Raw genomic sequence first — 20591 nt, 5'->3', positions numbered from 1 at the left:
AAGGATTGAGAAAACTATGATTGTATGTCATCTGGTTACAAAATGTTTAGTTGAGGAGAATCTATATCATCTGATTGGCCAAGATAAAACTATTACTATATATCAACTAGCTATGGAGAATCTAGTTATGACTTCTATAAAGAATGAAACTATTAATGAATTACTCTAGATTAAGAAACAAAACCCATGTGGTAAATGAAAAAGAGTGGGGAAAGGGGAAAGAAACAAAGGAAAGAAGTAAGATATACATGTGAGCCTATGTCAGATGATGATGATGATGATAAATACTCGCCATCCACTAGTAGCCCAAGTAGTGACATAAGGTCTTCAGTGTACACGTACTCAGAAACAAATTTTAAGGGATCTTATGGTATCTTAAGGGACATTAAGGGATCCTAATGTCTCTTTTGATACACTAGGACCCCTAATAGCCCCTTTCAATACATTAGAGCCAACTAGTTTTAAGAAGAAGTTATGTTTGTCAATGGAGGAGATGCACCCATTAGATCTGCAATAATCTTAGATATGTCACTATTGATATCATTAGTTCTGAAGCTTTCTCCCAACTAGACTTCCTTGTCCTTTTACAGTACCTACATGAAAACATAAATCTAAAGTTTAGTGATAAGCTCTATAGACCTTATATGAGGGATGACAACATATAAAGCATTCCATTTATCAAAAAAACATATCAAACTTAGCTTGATTAAAAAATATTAGTTGTATCTTGACTTGATACCTTTGTCCATCTCCATGTGAGTCTATTCTTGTTCTTTCTCTTTCCATTATAAATAAATTTGTGAATTAGGATTCAATGGTTGTATATAAGCTTCATGAGAAATCCAAAAGAAATATTTATTTTACAGAAACAACAATATTTACAACAAACTAGCACTAATGACAAAACTACATACCCCATCGACATGCAGAGTCATTACTACATACTTAAACCCAAATATTTTATACACACATTTGTTACAATGGAAACAAGCTTATGTATATAAGTGATAAAATGATTGGAATATATGAAATTAAGTGTACCACATAGGACAACGATGGTTGCATTTCCATGCCCTCCAAATTTGGTGGTGGTAGCATATTGACACACTCTGATGATTCTTGAGATTATTAAGACTGAGAAGACCTAGTTAACATTCACCTTGGTTACACTTAACAAATGATGTGCATATGAGCCTATGTCAGATGATGATGATGATGAATACTCACCATCTACTAGTATCTCACGTAGTGAAAAATGGTCTTCAGTGCACCTCCAACTACTAGATTGTCATGGAAAACTTATGATGAAGATGGCACCTCCAACTAATAGACTAACATGGAAAACTTGTAATGAAGATGACACCTCCAACTACTAGTCTTTCATGGAAAACTTGTGATGAAGATGACACCTACAACTACTAGACTGTCATGGAAAACTTGTGATGAAGGTGACACATATAACTACTAGATTGTAATAGAAAACTTTTGATGAAGATGACACTTGCAACTACTAAACTATCATGAAAAAATTGTGATGATGATGACACCTCCAATTACTATTCTATCATGGAAAACTTGTGACGAACATGATACTTGCAACTACTAGATTGTCATGGAAACTTGTGATGAAGATGACACCTCCAACTACTAGTCTATCATGGAAAACTTGTGAAGAAGATGACAATTAAAACTACTAGACTATCATGGAAAACTTGTGATGATGATGACACCTCCAACTACTAGACTATCATGGAAAACTTTTGATGAAGATGACACCTGCAACTACTAGACTGTCATGGAAAACTTGTGATGAATATGACACCTCCAACTACTAGACTATTATGGAAAACTTGTGATGAAGATGATATCTACAACAACTAGGTCATGTTATGGAAAACTTGTGATGAAGATGGCACCTCTAACTACTAGACTGTCATGGAAAACTTGAAGATGATACCTGCAACTACTAGGTCCTATCATAAAAAACATGTGATGAAGATGACACCTCCAACTACTAGAATGTCATGGAAATTTTTATCTCTCTTGTTTCAAAATGGAGAGAGAGAGAGAGAGAGAGAGAGAGAGCGAGAGAGAGAGAGAGAGAGAGAGAGAGAGAGAGAGAGAGAGAGAGAGAGAGAGAGAGAGAGAGAGAGAGAGAGAGAGGGGGGGGGGGGGGGGGGGGGGGCACCTCTAGAACTATATCCATACATTCACCATAGTGATTTTTAACATATTTCATTGTTTCAAGATCTACACTAAATTGGCTATCAATGTTGAACACCAATTTTTCTTTCATCTCAGCAAGAGCTCCAATAATTTGTTTGGCTGGTAAAGAAGAATATTGTTGTAGGTTTCCTTGTTTGTCATGGTAATGCACCCTTGGCTTAATTTCAAACCCTTCTTCCTCCTATTCTTGACATACACACAAAAACCCATCAGTGAATTTTCCTACATGATAAAATTAAAAGAGAAAGTTGAGTAAAATGAATTGATGTACCTTAGAGCCTTTAGAGGAAGTCTTTGACATTTCTTTAGAAGATGATTTATCTTTTGGTTCAACCACAACAATCTCTCTCCTATATTTACATTGTATTATTTCATTGCGATTAGGTCTACCCTATAAGGGTCACCATTTGGATGAACAATAAATTGAATGATCCAAGATCCACAATTTGAGTTCCAGAAGCTAAACTTTCCTTGATAGAACTAGCATTTGAATCTTTGTATAAAACCCATTGTGCATTGTTCCTCCACCACACTGTTTTAGTGGTGGGATTTAGGCAGCCTTTGGTAATACACATGTTTTCCTTACAATTTTTTTTCTTCTGTTTACTCTCACAATATTCTAAACTAGATGTCAAAATGATTAAAAAATGTTACGGTTCTAATCTGTCCCATGCATGGCTCATTCAAAGCATGAAACTCGAGACTTAGTTTTTATAGTACCCTAGTTGATCCAATCATTTATTTGATGAAATTAATCCATTTTTGGTAGTTGCTTCGTTAACTAGGCCTAATTAGCCCTATTAGGCCTCTGAACAATTGACTATACTTTTACATAGACATAATATGATCACATTATTGCTAGCATAGTCATACTAAACATAATGTGATTGTGTTATGTCTAGTATGATAATTTAGTCATATGAAGCATAATGTGATTGCATTTTGTTAATAAAAAGTGTGATCACATTTAGGCTAGTAATAGGCCTATTAAATGACCCCAAAGGCTTGGGTTGATGTTTTCCCTCCATTTTTCATTGCTTTAGATATTTTTTCATCTTCTAAGATCAATTCTCATCTTTGACTTCATCAGGTTTGCAAATGGTGAACTAGGTATCTCAAAAATTACCACCATAACCTCACATGTTTTCTCACCTTTCTAACTATATAATTTTTTAAGTTTTTGGAAAAAAAAAAGCATTGTGAAGTTGATTTTTCTATATCAGTGTCTTGACAGTCCTCTCAAACATATATGTACCATTTTTTAATAACTTTTGATATACTTAACCAAATGGGAAAAAATTACATATTATTTATCTACACTTGATTCTCTACACTTTAAAAAGTGTTAATTTTAGATTATTTTGATGCAAGTTATGCCCAGCCCAAGAAGAGGTACCTGAATGTCAGGATTGTCACTTCAAAAATCATAGAAAAATAACTACTCATCATAAAATTATGAAAAAATAAAAAACTTCTAGATCTCACACTTACCTATCATCCTACTAAAGGGTGTGTCAAAATACTAATTAGAACTATATGTTTTGTTGAGCGAACAAAAACAACTATGTTATGTTTTTCAACAAAAAACAAGAAAAAAATCATGCGTGCGATGTTTGACCCTCTTAATCTTATCCATTTAAAAAAAAACTTAGTATTTTAGAAACTAGATTCAGATTAATACAATTTTTGTGTTTTATACATTTTCTTATTTTGAGTGCATGAGCCTCAAATGGGTCTTCCAAGATTAGGTTTACCTGATTTTAGAAAAAAGGTGTCCACTTATACCCCCCCTTTTGCACACCATCTTGGTGCACAAACCCCTATATTAACTAACATTTAAAATTAATTATGATTGCCTCATATCACATTCAAGCCACAGTCCAAAATACTCTTACCTTATTACTAGGACAAGGTTGTAGTGATACTACATCTTCTCCCCCAAGGCTTGACTTACTCCTCAAAGTCACAAAGGCTAAGAATAGAAACACATAACACACTAGTCCTAAAACATCCTTTGACTAGCATCACTAATATTCTTACTCTTAGATACATATAATGATATAAAAGGTCCTCATGCAAATAGGTATACAAGATTTACATGTTTTTAACTACATCAATTCGTATAATTACTGGATTTCAACTTGGTCCACTAAAGCGCAAGTGCAAGCTTTCCTTTAGATTAGTAACCAAAAATAAACTATTTCAACTTGGTCCACAAAGTGAAAATGTAAGCTTTCCCTTGGATTTGTAACCAAAAATAAACTATGTGTTCCAATGCAAACAACAATATGGACCAATTTCCTATGCAAGAGTTAGCCATTAATGCTTTGAAATCCACTTCATTATCACAAAATTTCCTTTAACTAACATCACCCTTAAATACAACACCTTAAAATCAAATTTATACTCATTTTATTTTCAATAATACATACATGGCCCACAATGGATAACAAATTAAAATAATTTCTATCAATATAGAAAGTACACAATAACATCAAATTACTACAATTTCGCCATCTTTCAAGTACTGTAGCAAATTCACCCACTTAATTTTCTCAAATGACCACCATTTCATCAATTTCAAGCAATGTGAATGAGCTTAACCACTCAAACTTTCTTGAAAACATCACCATTTATACTAGTTTGATCATTTCAAGGGACAATCTTGCTTGATAGAATTAAAAATTTCCATGTTTCATAACACAATTAACATCAAATCTCATAGAACATAGTAACATATACACCATCATGCAAGTAGACTATTTGTATCTCTAATATGAAATAATGACCATGGGAAAATATGCATTTTACAAAAATAAACTATTCCATTCCACATCATTGGGATTACACATCACAACACAAGGATCAAGAGTGGCCATACACCATCATGCTCTAGGGTACAATATAATAATCTCATATGAACCCATAATCTATAATACATAATCAAGGGTTCTGTATGCTTTCTTCCTCACATACACTCTCCAAGTCCACCACACAAAAACTTAGAGAGGAATTACATTACAACATAGGACCAACATTTAATTATGCCCAAGAGAAACTATTTTAGCCACCAAAGTTCACAATAAAAAGGAAACAAGTTATCAGTTTCAACAAAAAATAGAATAATCCAATAAATTGTAACAATAAAACAATCATGAAATATTATTTGAAAACCTATGGCTAAACAATCAAAAGAAAGAAAGAAAAGTTTGTTGGTCTACATAATTAAATGAGAAAGCATCACAAAATCACCACTTGGCAATGAAGGAGGGAACAATCATCTGACTATTGCAATAACCACAATGTGGTGTCCAAGAAGAAAACTACCCGCATGGATGGAGGGTGTACTTAGAAAACACTCTCCTCACATTATCAAGCGACTTGAAAATACACCAACTAGACAAAAAAAACACATTATGTATGTTGGATGGTGATGTGCTCCATGAAACAACACACAAGAAACCATCTCGCATAGTGATACCTTGTGGAAAAAGAACACACAATGTATCATTGTAGTTAGAGGTGTACATGACTAGAGTCACCCATATGCCTATTATAACATGAGCACTCAAGCATGTGCGAGTGCTCCTCTACAAGTATGCAAGCACCATCTTATCAAATGATCCAATGCGTGTTAAGTGTTCCATTCATTCTCATGAGAGGCAGGTTTTGTGAACCACTACTCATGAAACATGGGGTCAATGAGTTTAACTAAAAAAAGTTACATAGTTAAAACCTGATAGCAATATCACAATTTGACTTGCTATAGAAAATATCTCCTTATCAATTGATGAGCTTAAGGGGCTTTCTAATGAATGGCCAATAAGGCATGATACTTGGTGAAGGTTTTGCAAATGGGATTGCAAGCAGAGTAAGTTTAACCATGGAGGAAACTCCATAGTTCCTTCATGGTTAAGCATGCTCAAGCTGGAGTAGTACTGGAATGGGTGACCTCCTGGGAAGTCCTGGTGCTTCACCTCTATGAGCATCACCTAGATCTAATATGTGTTAAATGTTCCATTTATTCTTATAAGAGACGGGTTATGTGAATCACTATTCATGAAACATGGCATTAATGAGTTTGACTTAAAAAATACAGAGTTAAAACCTGAAAGCAATGTCAAAATCATCCTATCAATCTGCATTAGGGATAAACACAATACATTTACATAACATACACACCTTCACATATCAATATATATGGACCTATTCATGATCATAAAACTAGTGGGATGTGGCATCATAAACATTACATCATGTTAGAACATGTGCATATACAATGTCCATTATGACATGGTAAAGGATCTCCCTCATGTTGAACCTTAAAATATACATATATGCATGAATTATCAATAATCGTAACTTGTCCATAGAATCTCTTACCAATTCTGATACAATACTCAAGAACTATGGAAACATGAGGTAATCACTTAATATCCATGTGTGTAGGTCAATCATAAGGGAAAGTAGTGAGTACTTTCCTCGGGTAAGTTGAAGCTAAGGTCACTTCTTGCCATCATTATTCATACATCACTTTTTCTACCCAAGGAACTTTGTGACTGCTACTACCCCTACACATACTATCTTATCACTCCTATAGGCTGACACACAATAGGAAACAATGAAGCAAACAAGACATGGTGGTACAATTTCTCCTATACCCAATGTCCATAAATAAAAGTAAAATTCCATAGGTGGGTGGGTGCTTAATTGCACTACTCCATGACATATAAAGAAAGCACTAGTTTTGCACAATGCCCATTGCAACCACTAGTACTGGTTTTGTCACATTCAAAAAGGAGTACATATACATATGCAACAACGTCCTTATAAATAAATCACATTTCTTCCCATAAGTATGCTGCACAAGCATTCCATAATTTTAATGACATTTCTTTTTTTGTGCCATCATTGCATATTATTCATAATTTCATTTTCCCATGAGGTTGTACCCACTTAAACACATATTCATTCCAAATTTTATTTCTATTGAATATATGTAATGACAATGACAATCATTCATATGATTTCAATTTACACAAGGAATCACATTAACCATACAAATGCCATGTGACCAAGTCAAGTCATTTTGTTGTAATATACAAAATATCATGGTTAATTGACATGATTACCTTTATCAGTTAATACAAAAATTCACCACTCAATAACATATTATACCAATATTCATTGAATGAAATACAAACTTCAATTCACAATTAAGGGAGACATTTAGTTCACTTGCTTGACATATCTACTAGATCCCACATGACATTTACATGTCATCCAAATGGTAAATTTGATGTTCACTAGATTGAGGTCACACAACATTCCCAATTCAAACAATACACGATGAGAAGACTTTAACTTTATGTAATGCATCTACCTTACTACATATTTAATATTTACACACAAAATACATGGTTTTCAATCATTTATGAAGGCTCCATCACTCATGCATTTATCCTACTTTTACACTTACTCATGCATACGTCTCATTATATAATTTCATTATGCATTTCCTTGACAAATATTTCCTTAAATCAAGCTTGCATTTCCTACACCTTCATTGGCTCTACCAATACAATTTGCATAACTACTAACTTTGTCATTAATTTTACTATTTTTCAAATATAATATTTTTTAAAAAGAATTTCATATACATCTAAAACAAAGACATACAATACATAAGAAATTTAAGTCTCGTCTCTTATAAATTTATATTTAAATTATTTCATGATTTTTTTGGAAAGGTAGCCTAATTTAACAAGTTTTTTATTGTAAAATTATCTATCTATATGATTGTAAAATTCCAATTTGGATATCTATTTGTAAACTTTATTAGATAAATTATTGCTAAAACATTTTTTAGAGCTTAAGTTTAGTTAGTTAGACCAGCTAGATCATGTTGTCTTCAAACAAAATGCAATTATTATTACCACAAATAACATTCAAGATGAAATTGTTTTGAACATTTTATTGGGAATATTTGTTCAGACTACAAAAACTTAATTGAAATTGAAACAAAAAAAAACGACTACTCAAGAATATCATGAAAGATATACGAGTCTATTTAAACCCTTGCATTCTTCAAAATGCAAGTGCTGGTTTAAATTATTCTCCAAAACTTATCACCTCTACTCTCCTTACATTCACCTAAGAATTACTAATTTAAAATCTCTGCATTTAATTATTGTGTCATTATGTTTATGTTTATTCGAACACTCACCTTATATGTACGTGTCATATCGAATAGACACAGAATCGCCTTTCGAATTCGACGCCATTTTATCCCCGACACTAGTCCTGAGTAATGCCCCGAACCGGGAAAGTTCTCGGACCGATACTGCTCTGTTCTTCCAAATTATAATAGATACCTATAAATTTTCATTTAGCTACGAAATATCACTATATATTCTGAATTTATGAGGGGTGTTGAGGGGGAGCGCAGAAGGCTGAAAAAATGCTCAGACAAATTTCGTTCGTTCCTGCAATTGGCAAACTCTGTCGCCTTTCTTCAACTTCCACTCAACTCTCAGTTATAATCTCGTTATGGCGCTCAGGGTATTCACGGAGGATAAATAACAAATGCACCTCTCGCCTCTCAACTAAATCCCATTCTACCAACAAATTCAAACTACATTTCGACGAAAAGAAAAGATCCAGGAAAAAGTATTATCCTCCTCTCAAAGTTCAGGTATAGTTTGCTGTACTCATTTTCTTATTCCAGGTTATAAATATAAAGCTTGCAACCTGGGTTTATACAACACCGTAATAGATCTTTAACAAAAGAGGCATGGACATCTAATACCAAATAAGATTGCGGGCTTTAGCTTTTCGGAAAGGATTCTTGAGTTAAGCATTGATAATGTTGAATGTTTTTCCCGAACTATTGTTAATCTGTTGTGGACAATTGAAGATTTAATCCAACCAGTCTTTTAAATATGCCCAAGTTCCAAATTCAGCGCTAAATTCGGCCGGGCCTATTTAATTACCGGTATTCAAATGGTTCAATGGAGGTTCGATAAGACAACTCCAAAAACAAGATAGTGCTGAAGTGTGAATAAAGTCAACATATACATTCTATTATTTTATCAAGGATCATTCTTGAATACTATATATGTCTGACGGGACATAGCTAACTGAGTTACTGTTATGTTGACCTGCGTCTAAGTTAATTGATCCAGTTTCTTGTGAGTGGAAATTGACAATGACTGTTCCTGACTTCGGAAATCATCGTACGCGAAAGACCTTCTTTCACTCAATGGCCAAAACACATGCAATAAAACAAAAGGAGGAATTAAACATCGCAGGCTTCCTAAACCCGTTGTTGCATAGAAGAGGTCTGGGAAAAGAAGTATAGTTTGTTGAATTAAGCGCACTAATCCAAGTACACACAAGCTCTAAAAATCTAACATGTATATACTAGACATCATTATGTGCTTAGCAAAATCTACTTTTAGAAACGGCAGCCAAACTCTCAGTAGATGCTCGAAAGACGGTGATACCCTACCGTTGTCGAAATCTTTCAACAACGGCAGTATTACTTTCTTGCACCTTATCAACTTTATAACTCTAGGAGCAAGATTGGCTTCGCTAGTAGCTCATCAAAAGATGCTTTTGTGTTAGCTGGACTTGCTTTTGCCATGAAGTATAGTAGAGCTCATATACACAGGTAGCTGCATCTGCATAATTTCAGTGGCAATGAAACATTCATTAATGCATGCGACTTTTACAGCACCTAGGTTGATGCAATAACTTGACAAGGATTATTCACAAATTATCATTTCTCACAATGCCAACTAGTGCAGTACAGGATCTCACGGATTTGTTTAATAGCTTGCAATGCCCTTATATGCATGTACAATTTCAAGAATGGCCATCATAAAGTCAGCTGCATGGACATGTCACCCATTTTGCCTGGACTTCATAAGATTATGTAGGATAAATTCCCATGGAAAAGAACATACTTGTAACACATTTATTGTCTTATAACAGCCTTGGTAGAGAAGACTGTGAAGAGGAATACATCATAAGGTTGTCCAGGATTAGCGAAAATGATCATAGAACAATGTAAATCATATTTTTGGTTTTCTTATAGTCCTCACTGCATTGCTTCAGTTGAAATGGAAGATCCTTCACACGAGACACATAAGTTTCAATCCTTTTGGAAGACAAAGATTAATTGTAGAAAGCTCTTGGTTCAAATTGGAAACCTTTGATTATCCAGCTTTACCAAACAACTTCTTGTTAGCATGAATGCTGATATATTCCTATGGGGGAGTATATTAGCATTGCTGGAGACATGATTCAGTAGTTATGTGTTGCATTCATAACAGTATTTGTCATTGATGTCAACATACTTGTTATTTTGTGAAGATTGACAGAGTTATAGAGGAAGAAGTGTTTGGCGCAGTTCGTAGATTGAGAATCAACTTATGTGCACTTGAGGTTATGTTCTACAGTATGTCTAGATGCTACAGCTAAGAGTGCGTACGGAAATATAAATACTGGACAGAGTTATGAGGATTTTAGTGAAGGCATCTTTTAGACAACGTTTCTGGAAAGCGGGTACTCTTTGTTTTGATTCTATCTCCTCACAGGGATGGAATTGGCTTAAGTGGACTGAGATAGAGGTTGAAGACATGACAGAGATGCCTTGGTTAAGAGGGCATAATCATAAGATCATTGTATGGAAAGTTATGAAGACTGTGAGCCAACAATTTGCTTGTAATTTTGAAAAGATATAAAATTGTGATGTAACGTGTATTGTAATATATTAAGATTGTCCTATATTATTATTATAAATTGGGAAAGCCTCAAGACCGACTTAATACTTATTCTTTAGGGCTTAGTGAAAAGGAAAGGTTATTTCCTTGTGGTAGTGTGATTGTGATCAGTGAGATCATTTGTTGGTTATGCGAACTTGAAAGTGAGATCCAGTGCGGATAGTTATTGTACTAGTGCACTTGAATGCAAATATCTTTTGATTAGAGCACTGTTTGGTGTGGTTGATACACTGTGAGCTTAAAAGGAATTGATTTGCCAAGATAAGTGACTGGTTGGACAGTTGTCACTTTATATTTGTATTATTCAGTGAGAATAGTACTGAGGCTAGTTGGACAGTGGGCTTAGTTGTCCTCCTTTCAACTCCTAACAAGGTTGGAATTTGCTAACAGGGACTCACCTATACTGATTGTATTTCATTGACTCCTAACAGGATCTATCCTTTCACAAGGAACTTTTATATTAGTACATCATCTTGTGGGCATCATTCCCACCGAGGTTTTCCCTCTGATCAAGGGTTTCTCTAGTTAACAAATCTGGTGTTATTGTGCATGGTTATCTTTCTATGGTTGTTGCTCATTCATGATAACAGCAACTTTTCTAATCTCCTTAGCTGCTCCTATAAATGATCAATACCAAAGTTTTGAGAGTGCATTTGACGCATGCTCCATGAACTTCCCCTCTATGTCAGTTCCATTCATGACATTGTTGGACACTACCTCAATGCAATTCAAGCAACTCATAGCTAAAGTCACTCATACTAGTCCTACTCTAGTGGCCATTCAGATGAAGACTCGTCCAATTATGCCCACAGTTGAACAAGTTGACTCAGTAACTAATTGGTCATTACATCTGTAGTAAGATCATCATCTTTCTCTCTACCTCTATGGCTAAGTGCAATTACACATAAGAGGAAGAAGGAATAAATCCCACCTAAAGATTTTGACTTCAAACAAGTTGCCTGATCCAAGGCCCCAAATAGAAAAAAAAGTAAGAATGGTTTCAAGTATTGTGGTTTGAAACGATGAAGTCAAATATGTAAAGGTAGCTGAGCCTCTAGTTGACCAACCTGCGAAGGAAATGTAGTCCACAGATTACAAGTTCATCAAAACTGAACTTGGTAAAAAAAACTTGCTTGAGTTGTGAAAAATATGTACAAGATGTGGTCAACATGCTCATACAGAAGAATAATAAGCCGTGGGAGAAAAAAATAGGTTGAAAGAAGAGAATGCACGACTTGCGGATACCATAGAGAAAATGAAAAACTCTTCTCTATCAATTGTGAATTGAAAAGCGAAGGTCTTGGATGAATGAAGCGACCACATAGAATGATGAGGTGTGCAAGTGATTCGAGATGCGTATAAAGTGCTAGAGAATGGAAATAAGACAAGAACCACATTGAATGAGCTTCTCTTGTCATTCAATGATCATCTCAATTTGTCTGATGGAGATCTCAAGGTTTGGAGAAGCATGCCAGAGGTTGACCTCAATGTCTTCTGTGAGTATGAGGTCATCTCTTTTGTAAAAATGTAGTATGATTATTTACATTTGATGGTTAACAAAGAACAAGTCATGCAAGGACTAGTGGTTGAGATCAAGGCGGCAATTGAACAAGGCGATAACCAATAAGGCATAGTTAGTAAATGTTTCCATGAAATGTCATGCAAGACTTTTGCTGAAAATGGTGAGTTCGTTCAATGAAGAAGATATCCTAACACAGTTCATAGAAGCCATTTGTCTATAACTTGAGGTAGATGACTTTAATTTCACCATGATAGACATTCTGGCAAACTAGAAATCTTCATTGAGTATCTTTCAAAGTAAGCTAAGGGAATTAAGTAATGTTATTTCAAAAGGTGCAGGCACACTGTAGAAAGTCACCATCATTGCACAACATATCGGTGAACCAGTTGCTGTGTTGTATGAGTCTCTGCAAAAGTTTGGGAAACTCATTGATACTTTGTGAAGATATCTTTCAAGTGTCCTTGACACTTCTTCTTTATGCTTTCTATAATAGGTGTAGATTTTATGACAGATTGCATGTAGACGGAAAACACTTTGTAAATACAAGAAAACATGTACATGTATAGTCGATTCATGCAATCAGGTTGCAAGTGCATAGTTATTGAATAAGTCAAAGTGTTTAAGGGTTTTTTCTTTTCTCTCTCCTCATTTCCTATATATAGGAGAGAACTCATTGCATGTCTTAGGCAAGAATACTATGCCATGATCTTGTGTCTTGAAAACTTTGTGTTTTAGGATACAAATTTTGTGAATTGAATAAATGAAACAAGTGTTCTTAAACTTTACGTTGTAGATCTTGGGATAAATTGGTGTTTTCTTATGTTGCATCAGCTGATCTTTCTTTGTTTCAAGTTATAGTTTCTCTTGTGTGAATCATTTGAGATTTCAATTTAGTTTCTTCAAGACTTTGAGCTTCAAGAAAAGAAATTGCTATAGATGATAGTGTCTGCAAATTGCTAAAGGCTAAATACTTTTAGCTTTATTGTTAAGTATTTTTATTTTGAAAACAATAATAAGAGACTTTTTGACTTGCTAAGTGTTTTAGTTAAATCAGAAATTTGGGCTAATCGCATGAGACTTTGGGTTCCTATTGTTATTCCACCAAAGTATTATAGTTAAATGTTGTCTTAGGAGTTGCTCTTACGCTAACCACCAAGCCACTAATATTATTGTAGCAATAGGAGATTTTTGTAGAATTAAAAGTTTAGTTACTTGTGAATCATTCTTGGAAAAGAGGAATAGATTGAGAGAACCACCCCTTTGTATGATTTTAGTTAAAATCCTTTTGAAGCCACCTACAGTAAGAAGGGAGCCTCCCCTATTGTTGAGAGGAGAGACTTACCTCATTATACGGTTGACTAAAATTACAATTTTGTAAGTCGTAGTCCTAGTGACACTCACATTTTTAGCCAACACAAGATATGAGACAAATTTGCACGTCCATCATTAGTTCTAGGGAAATATAGTTGTGATATCATTCTGGCCAAATGAGTTCACTAGGGTTTTTGTTACCCATCAGGGTGCCTAAGTGGCCAAGACCTCGACCAAGATGTCCACCAAGGAGAAAGACAAGTTGCTTAGACCGATATGCTGAAGCAACCTCTTGCCGAAATAATGGGATAGTCTATGGAATAGCAACAACCATCAAGGGCTGAAAATCTTTCATCTCAATACCAAAATGGAGGTGCATTCTTGACTTGGTTGGGTCAACATGTAGGAGTTAGTAGGGCTTCAATTATAGCTATATAGATGCTAAAGTTCATGGATGGCATTATGACGAGAAAGGTTTATAATTGGGTGGAACTATTATCAAAACACATTTTGGGAGTTTCTAACTCTTAAACATGAGACTTTTTACGTGTCACCATGCCATAACGCTTTTCCTTGAGGTGTTGAGATTTGAGGTACCACTTGACCAGTGGGGTGGTTCACACCTACTTGTCCTGTGGACCCCAACAAATCAGCCATGTTCTATTAGACGCATCTGGACACACTTATGGTCAAGGGGACCACAACTAGCCATTCTAAAAGGAGAAGGTGAGGTAGTATGGGTTTGATCGCAAAGGACAACCCTAAGGAAGAGGAAATAGTGGAGGTCTAGTCTTTTGACAATGAGAGCATGGGCGAGTTTAAGATGGTATGCACAAAGAGCAAGCTAGAAGAGAAGAAGTTGAGGAGGCACATGTTGTTGAAGGTGAAGGGGAGGGTCTAGCCACCATGGAGGTAGCTGCGGAGGTTATGGTAGCCAAAGAGACTGCACCATCACCACCATAGGTTACAATGCTCAAGAGGAGGCGGAGGAGAGATATAGTAGTGAGAGTTGTGTTTGCATCACCATGGTTGTCTCATACAACACACTTGGTGATGCTACATGCAGTACAAGAGTTGTTCCCTCTGCCGCACATGTTAGCACTAAACACACTATGCATCCAAACATCACAGGGAGTTCAGGAGGTGACCCTAGTTGTTGGGTTTGCAGTAGCCCATACACCTATAGTCAAGGGTCCCACACTTGTGGTTGGAGGTACAACATCTGTGGCATAGCGAGCCACACCTACTAGAGGTGGTGTTGCACCCATACTTGAGAGTGTTGAAGGTGGAAGATGATGTAGGTGCAATATTTGAGAGTTTTCTACATAGGTTTGTTATGGCTATTGTTGGAACTTCACCACCTTCACCCAACTTAGTGGTAGACGTCTAGTTCTAGCATTAGGTAGACACACAACATGGGTGCTTACCACCAAAACCTTTTAGAGAGAAGGAGGCATGACATGCTAGGAGGGAGGAGATACCAACTGCAACCAATGAGGTGATTGAGATTGAGTATAGTGCACATCAAGGAAATGCCTCCCTACATTTGGTGATGCTGATGGATGAGTCAAGTGGGAGAGAGGTACATGAAGACCACATTTGGATCTCAAAACTTGATCCACAAGAAGCCTTCAGATCCATATAGAGATACTTGGCTAAGTTGTAGGGCATGGATGCAATTGTACGAGGGATGGTCAATCTAGCCAAAGAGGTGGATATCAAATCTACCCCAATAGAGGTAGAGAAGCTCCAAACCTTCAGGAGGAGTAGCTACAAGCAAGAGTTTGCCCAACACTTTACAACCCATGGGTGGCTGGCTAGAGAGGCTTCTGAGATAATGAAGGCATAACATAGATCACACTCACAGGAGGGGTAGGGTGGTATGATAAACATCCTAAACAATATGGAGAGCACGTTTTGAGACTTTTGTTTTAGTTTAGAAGGCAACTCATTGGGTTGAGGAGGCCGAGGTAGGGAGAGTGGCTACAACAGAGTAGGTGGTAGCTGCTCGAGAGGAGTTGGTGCAAGAACAATACCACCATCAAGATGGCGTGGAGAACAAACTTGGAGGAGCAGTTGGAGTAGGAGAGGGTCGTTAGTGTAGGGAAGGAAGTCAACTCCAAGAGATGGAGGAACGTTTGGCAACAATGGTTGGAGAGCTTGGAGGTACCAAGGACTTGATGGAGGCCATGTAGATGGTGAGAGTAGCACACAAGAAGCAGATGGTAGTAGAGTGGGATCTGCAACTCCTTCATCAACAACTTTCTAGTGCACCCAAGTTAACATCCTCAACCACTCCAAGGATGTGCTCTCACCTTGCTTCTTAGTATCAGCTCCATTTTTCTTTTGTCATCTAGAAGATGACTTTTTTCTTTGGGGGGTTGATTTTGGCAGCAGTTTTGCCAATAAAAATAACTAATGTTTTGCATACTAAATGGAAATGTAATAGAATGTATTTCTCTGGTAGTTTTTGTCATCAGTTCGCACTATTAACCAATTGCTGAGTGCTACATACTTTTGGCTAGTATCAAGAATTTGGGGACTTTTGTTGAACACATTTCATGTTGATGATAAAGTTACATCTTTCTGCCATATTGATGTGTTGTTCCAGAACTACTATATTGAATATGTTCATTGTTGTATTTCTTTTTATTGTATAAGTTAAAGGAGTCACCATAGGGAGTAAACAAGATTGCTGCTTAGCTGAACAAAAGCTTAAAGCTTTAGAAGAGTTTTGAAATCTCAGATAACTGGTTAGTGATCTGAGTGTAGTTGTGAATATTGTCTTGTAACATGGTTTGAGGAGCAATCGGTTGGAGGGAATGATTCTTTCATATTCCTTTGCCATGACATTTGTTGAATCCTTAAACATTTTCATGTACATAAATCTTTCATTCAGGTTTTGATATTGATGAAGTTTGTCTATGAGGATGAGTTTGTGGTGGGAATGAGTTAGAGCTGAGTCCTTGATCTCTTAATCATATGTTATCGTTTAAGTACCTTGCCAAGGAATGTAAATGTTTGCCATGTAGAAATGCACAATTTTCTCTGAAAGGAGTATAAGTGGTTTCTCATTGTAATCTAATACTATGTGAGATCGGGGTGTTGGTTCCCAAAACCACAGATTAGAAATCCAAGAGCTTGCCAATTCTCCAATAGCATTTCTCAATCACTGCTGGCCAGCAAACGGGAATAACCTCAATTCCCATGCACTTTCAGGCTTCCCTTCACCTAGGAGGGTAAACCTTCACCTCAAACTTGATCACCTTGTTCAAAGCTTTTATATAGTGAATTTAAGCTTTAGGATTTCTTTAGGTTGGCAACACCTTTGAACTTGTTGAAATAAAGTTATATGAATGCTTTGGTATTTGTCAGCCGACTGGATGGTCCCGGCGGTGTTTCTGTAGCCGACGGAATGATTGTCGTCGGTGTTTTGTATTTTGTAGCTGACGGGTAAATAGTTTGTAGCGGACATAATGTTTGTGGCCGACGGACTCCTTTGGGAAGGTTCGGCGGATAGTATTTATATCCCGTCTGGGATCATTGTAAATCATCTATCTTCTATTATTATTCATCTTATGAAGCATAATGTATGTTTGGCATATGCGAATATAATTCTGCTGTTCTGTTCGATTGTCTGTATGCATTGATCACGAAGATTCCAAGTGTCCAAAGTCTGAAGTAAACTTGATCACTGTCGGCACGGATGTAGAGGAGGTTCTGGCAATTACACGGAGGCAAGTGGAGGAAAAGAGAAAATTGGGGGAAGCGCATGCGAAAATTGTAAAGGCATCATTAGCGGGGACATCTCAGTTGAAGGACATCACCGGCACCTTGGCAAGGAACTTTGCAGAACAAAACATTGTACGACAGATCTTACAAATGGAGGTACCGGTCAAGATAAGTGACCACCTCCTCACAATGCCCCAGTTACGAACGACCATTCTAAATTATGTACCATTTCCGAAAGCAACGGAGGACACAGGAAGGGATAGTAGTGCAACGACGGCAACAGACCCAATGCTTCTGGCTCTCACGACAGAAGGCATCCGGCGGTCGTCGAGATGAGAATTTTGGGAAAGGTTCTGACAGGCACAATTGTCGACGGAGGGTCCGACGTGAATGTGTTACCGGAGGATACCTAGAAGAAGTTGGGAAAGCTGACCTTATGGCCACTTGCATTCCAGTTGCTCACAACAGACCAACACAGAATCAAACCGTTGGGAATCTTGAAGGTGCAACCGGTAACTATTGGAACGCAACTATTTTTATTGGATTTTGTGGTTATTCCATTGAATAGAAAAGGATATGATGCTATTCTGGGATGGGATTGGTTGGTGCAAGCAAAAGTAAAACATGATTGGAAATGAAATACCCTATCAATGGAGGGTGGAGGCAAAAGATTTCACGATTGAGTTGCACACGCAAATGGTCGGCGAGGAGGCAGCATCGTCAGATTCTGAAAGTGAAGACGAGAGTGATAATGAAGGAAAGAGGAGAATGGAACCGGACGAAGGAGTATTGAGACTTGATGGAGGATCGAATGACGACAACCTGGACTCTGTGAATGGCCTTCTCCACTGGCAGATAGAAGACTACGAATTGTTCTCGAGTTGTAATATGTTAAGGGTCAATGAAGGTGAAAAAATAGAGACAAATGAATGTTTGAAGGAATATAGAGAAACGGAATAAGGAAAGGCGGTTATGGTTGAAGCTGAGGGAAAGAACATACAGTCCAAACCAAGAAAAAAGCAAGATCCCACTGTCCAGTACAAGGTGAACGGATTGTGCGGAAAGAAAAGGTTACATCGCAGCATAAAATTAGTTGATGGGTGCCGACGGCAAGGAAATAATCTAGATGCGCAACGACCGCAGGCAGAGTAGGCGACAGAGGTGACACAGAACAGGCATAAGGCGTGGCATGACAAACTCAACAGGTTTCAGTCGGGGCAGTTGGTACTCATGTACGCCGGTCGGAATGAAATCAAACAGGAAAGGTTTAAGGCAAGATGGGTTGGACCATATCAGATTCGAGAGGTCGGCGACAATTGAGTGATAAAATTGGGGACGTTGGACGGGCAAGATGTACCTCACGCAGTCAACGGATCCTATTGTGCTAGGAAGATGCTGTCGTCGTCACTGTTGCAGAATGATCAGATGATTCTCTCATCCTCGTCGTTGCAAAATGGTGATGTCGGGAGGCAAAATTGAGGTGATGTTCAATTTTTTTGAAAAAAAAAAAAAAAAAAAAAATTTGGAAAAAAAAAGAAAAAAAAGAAAGAAAATTGGGAAAAAAAAAAAAAAAAAACTGTCGGAGGTGGTTTGCGGGCATCTGTCCGCGGGAGGTGCTCTGCGGGCACCTGTCCGCGGGCACTTGTCCGCGGGCACCTGTCTGTGGGAGGTGCTCCGCGGGCACCTGTTTGCAAGAGGTTTTCCGTGGAACCTTTCCGCAGAGTTTTTTCATGCACTTCCGCGCGACAACAGAATTTTCCGCAGATTTTCTCTTTCACTTTGCGTAGGGACGGTTGAGGCTACCTTTTCGCAGTCTTCCGCGGGTTCCTGTTTGTTGCATTTGGTGGAGGACCTGTTCCCATGACGTTATCTGGAGGCCGCAAATTTCAATCTACTTGATGCGTGGAAAACAACATGTCGGCGTTGTTATTCTTCTATGCGATTTCGTTGCAAGAAGACTTGAAGGCTTGAGACGGGGGAACAACAATTGAAGACGAAGAGGCGATTTATTTCATTTTTCTCCCTGTGTGCTCCACGGACATTCTTCCGTGGGCAGTGTCTTTCAGCAAGATGTTTTTATCAAGGCCGCGCATTCATTTCCGTGGGTGTTTTTTATTTCTACGGCATCTGCGAATAGTGTTGGTATATTAATCTCATGAGTTGTTTATTTCGGCAGTTGAGGAAGGAAGAGACGACTTCATCGTAGGCAATGATAGTTGTTGGGTTCATGTCAGGCAGAGGAATTTTGCAAAAATAAAATTAAAAAAATGACAACAGATTCAAGTTGTTCAGAATGAGTAGCAGATGATGCCACAGGGAAGGGGAAGCATCAGTGGTTGCCAGAAAGTGTAGAATCGGCAGAAAATGACAGAAATGGTGTGTTCCGTGCAGTTTTGTGTGGGTTTCGAAGTGCTAATTTGGTCAGGGCGGCGAGGGGTGCTGCCCCTCGACCCCGCACCTAGGGCACTGCCCCTTGACCCTATCGGGGGACCCCCAGTCGTTGCGGATATCAGTTGTGGGAGTCTGACCAGTTGAGAAGAGTTGAAGTTGCTGCAGGCATGGATTGTCTGTGTACCAGAGGCACTGGGAGTAGGTGTTGGCCAGGAGGCTGTCTTGGTGGATGCGTAGAGAGCTCGGGAGGAGCTGATCATCCAATTGGAGGCAGTGCAGCGACACTTAGCTCAGTGGACCGAGGGTTGGAAGCAGAGAAAGCAGCGGGTGGCTATCAAGGTCAGCTTGAGGAGACAGTATTGTGTTAGCAGAGGCTACAGATGTAACGGGATGAATGTGGAAGTGATGTGACAGAAGCAGATTTTTCTTGTTGTAGTCACTCTGATAATGTATTTTGTTTGTTAATTTGTCTCAGATATTTTGTAATTGTCGTCCGGAGACGACTTTTCTTTTTGGGGGGGATGGTGTCAGCCGACTGGATGGTCTCGGCGATGTTTCTATAGCCGACGGAATGATTGTCGTCGGTGTTTTGTACTTTGTAGCCGACGGGTAAATAGTTTGTA

At 37.6% G+C, this 20591-nt stretch overlaps 1 protein-coding gene across 5 annotated transcripts in view; it reads left to right on the top strand.

Annotated features, from left to right (window-relative positions):
* Positions 1-8461: 8461 nt before the first annotated feature.
* LOC149567487 (zinc knuckle (CCHC-type) family protein) overlaps positions 8462-20591 on the top strand; it is a 188218-nt gene continuing 176088 nt past the window's right edge. For 2 of the 5 annotated variants that reach the window (XM_089817487.1, XM_089817488.1), the window contains exon 1: positions 8490-8920. In XM_089817487.1, the coding sequence (XP_089673613.1) occupies positions 8687-8920 (234 nt within the window). In that variant the 5' untranslated portion in view covers positions 8490-8686. Of the gene's footprint in view, positions 8921-20591 lie in introns of all 5 variants that reach the window. The other 3 variants (XM_089817489.1, XM_089817485.1, XM_089817486.1) reach the window with 3 other exon arrangements.

This window comes from Cupressus sempervirens, chromosome 3 (genome assembly GCF_028749045.1).
Source record: "Cupressus sempervirens isolate cs-2001-9-10 chromosome 3, ASM2874904v1, whole genome shotgun sequence".
Classification (NCBI taxonomy): Eukaryota; Viridiplantae; Streptophyta; class Pinopsida; order Cupressales; family Cupressaceae; genus Cupressus; species Cupressus sempervirens.
This window is presented reverse-complemented; position numbering and strand designations above follow the sequence as displayed.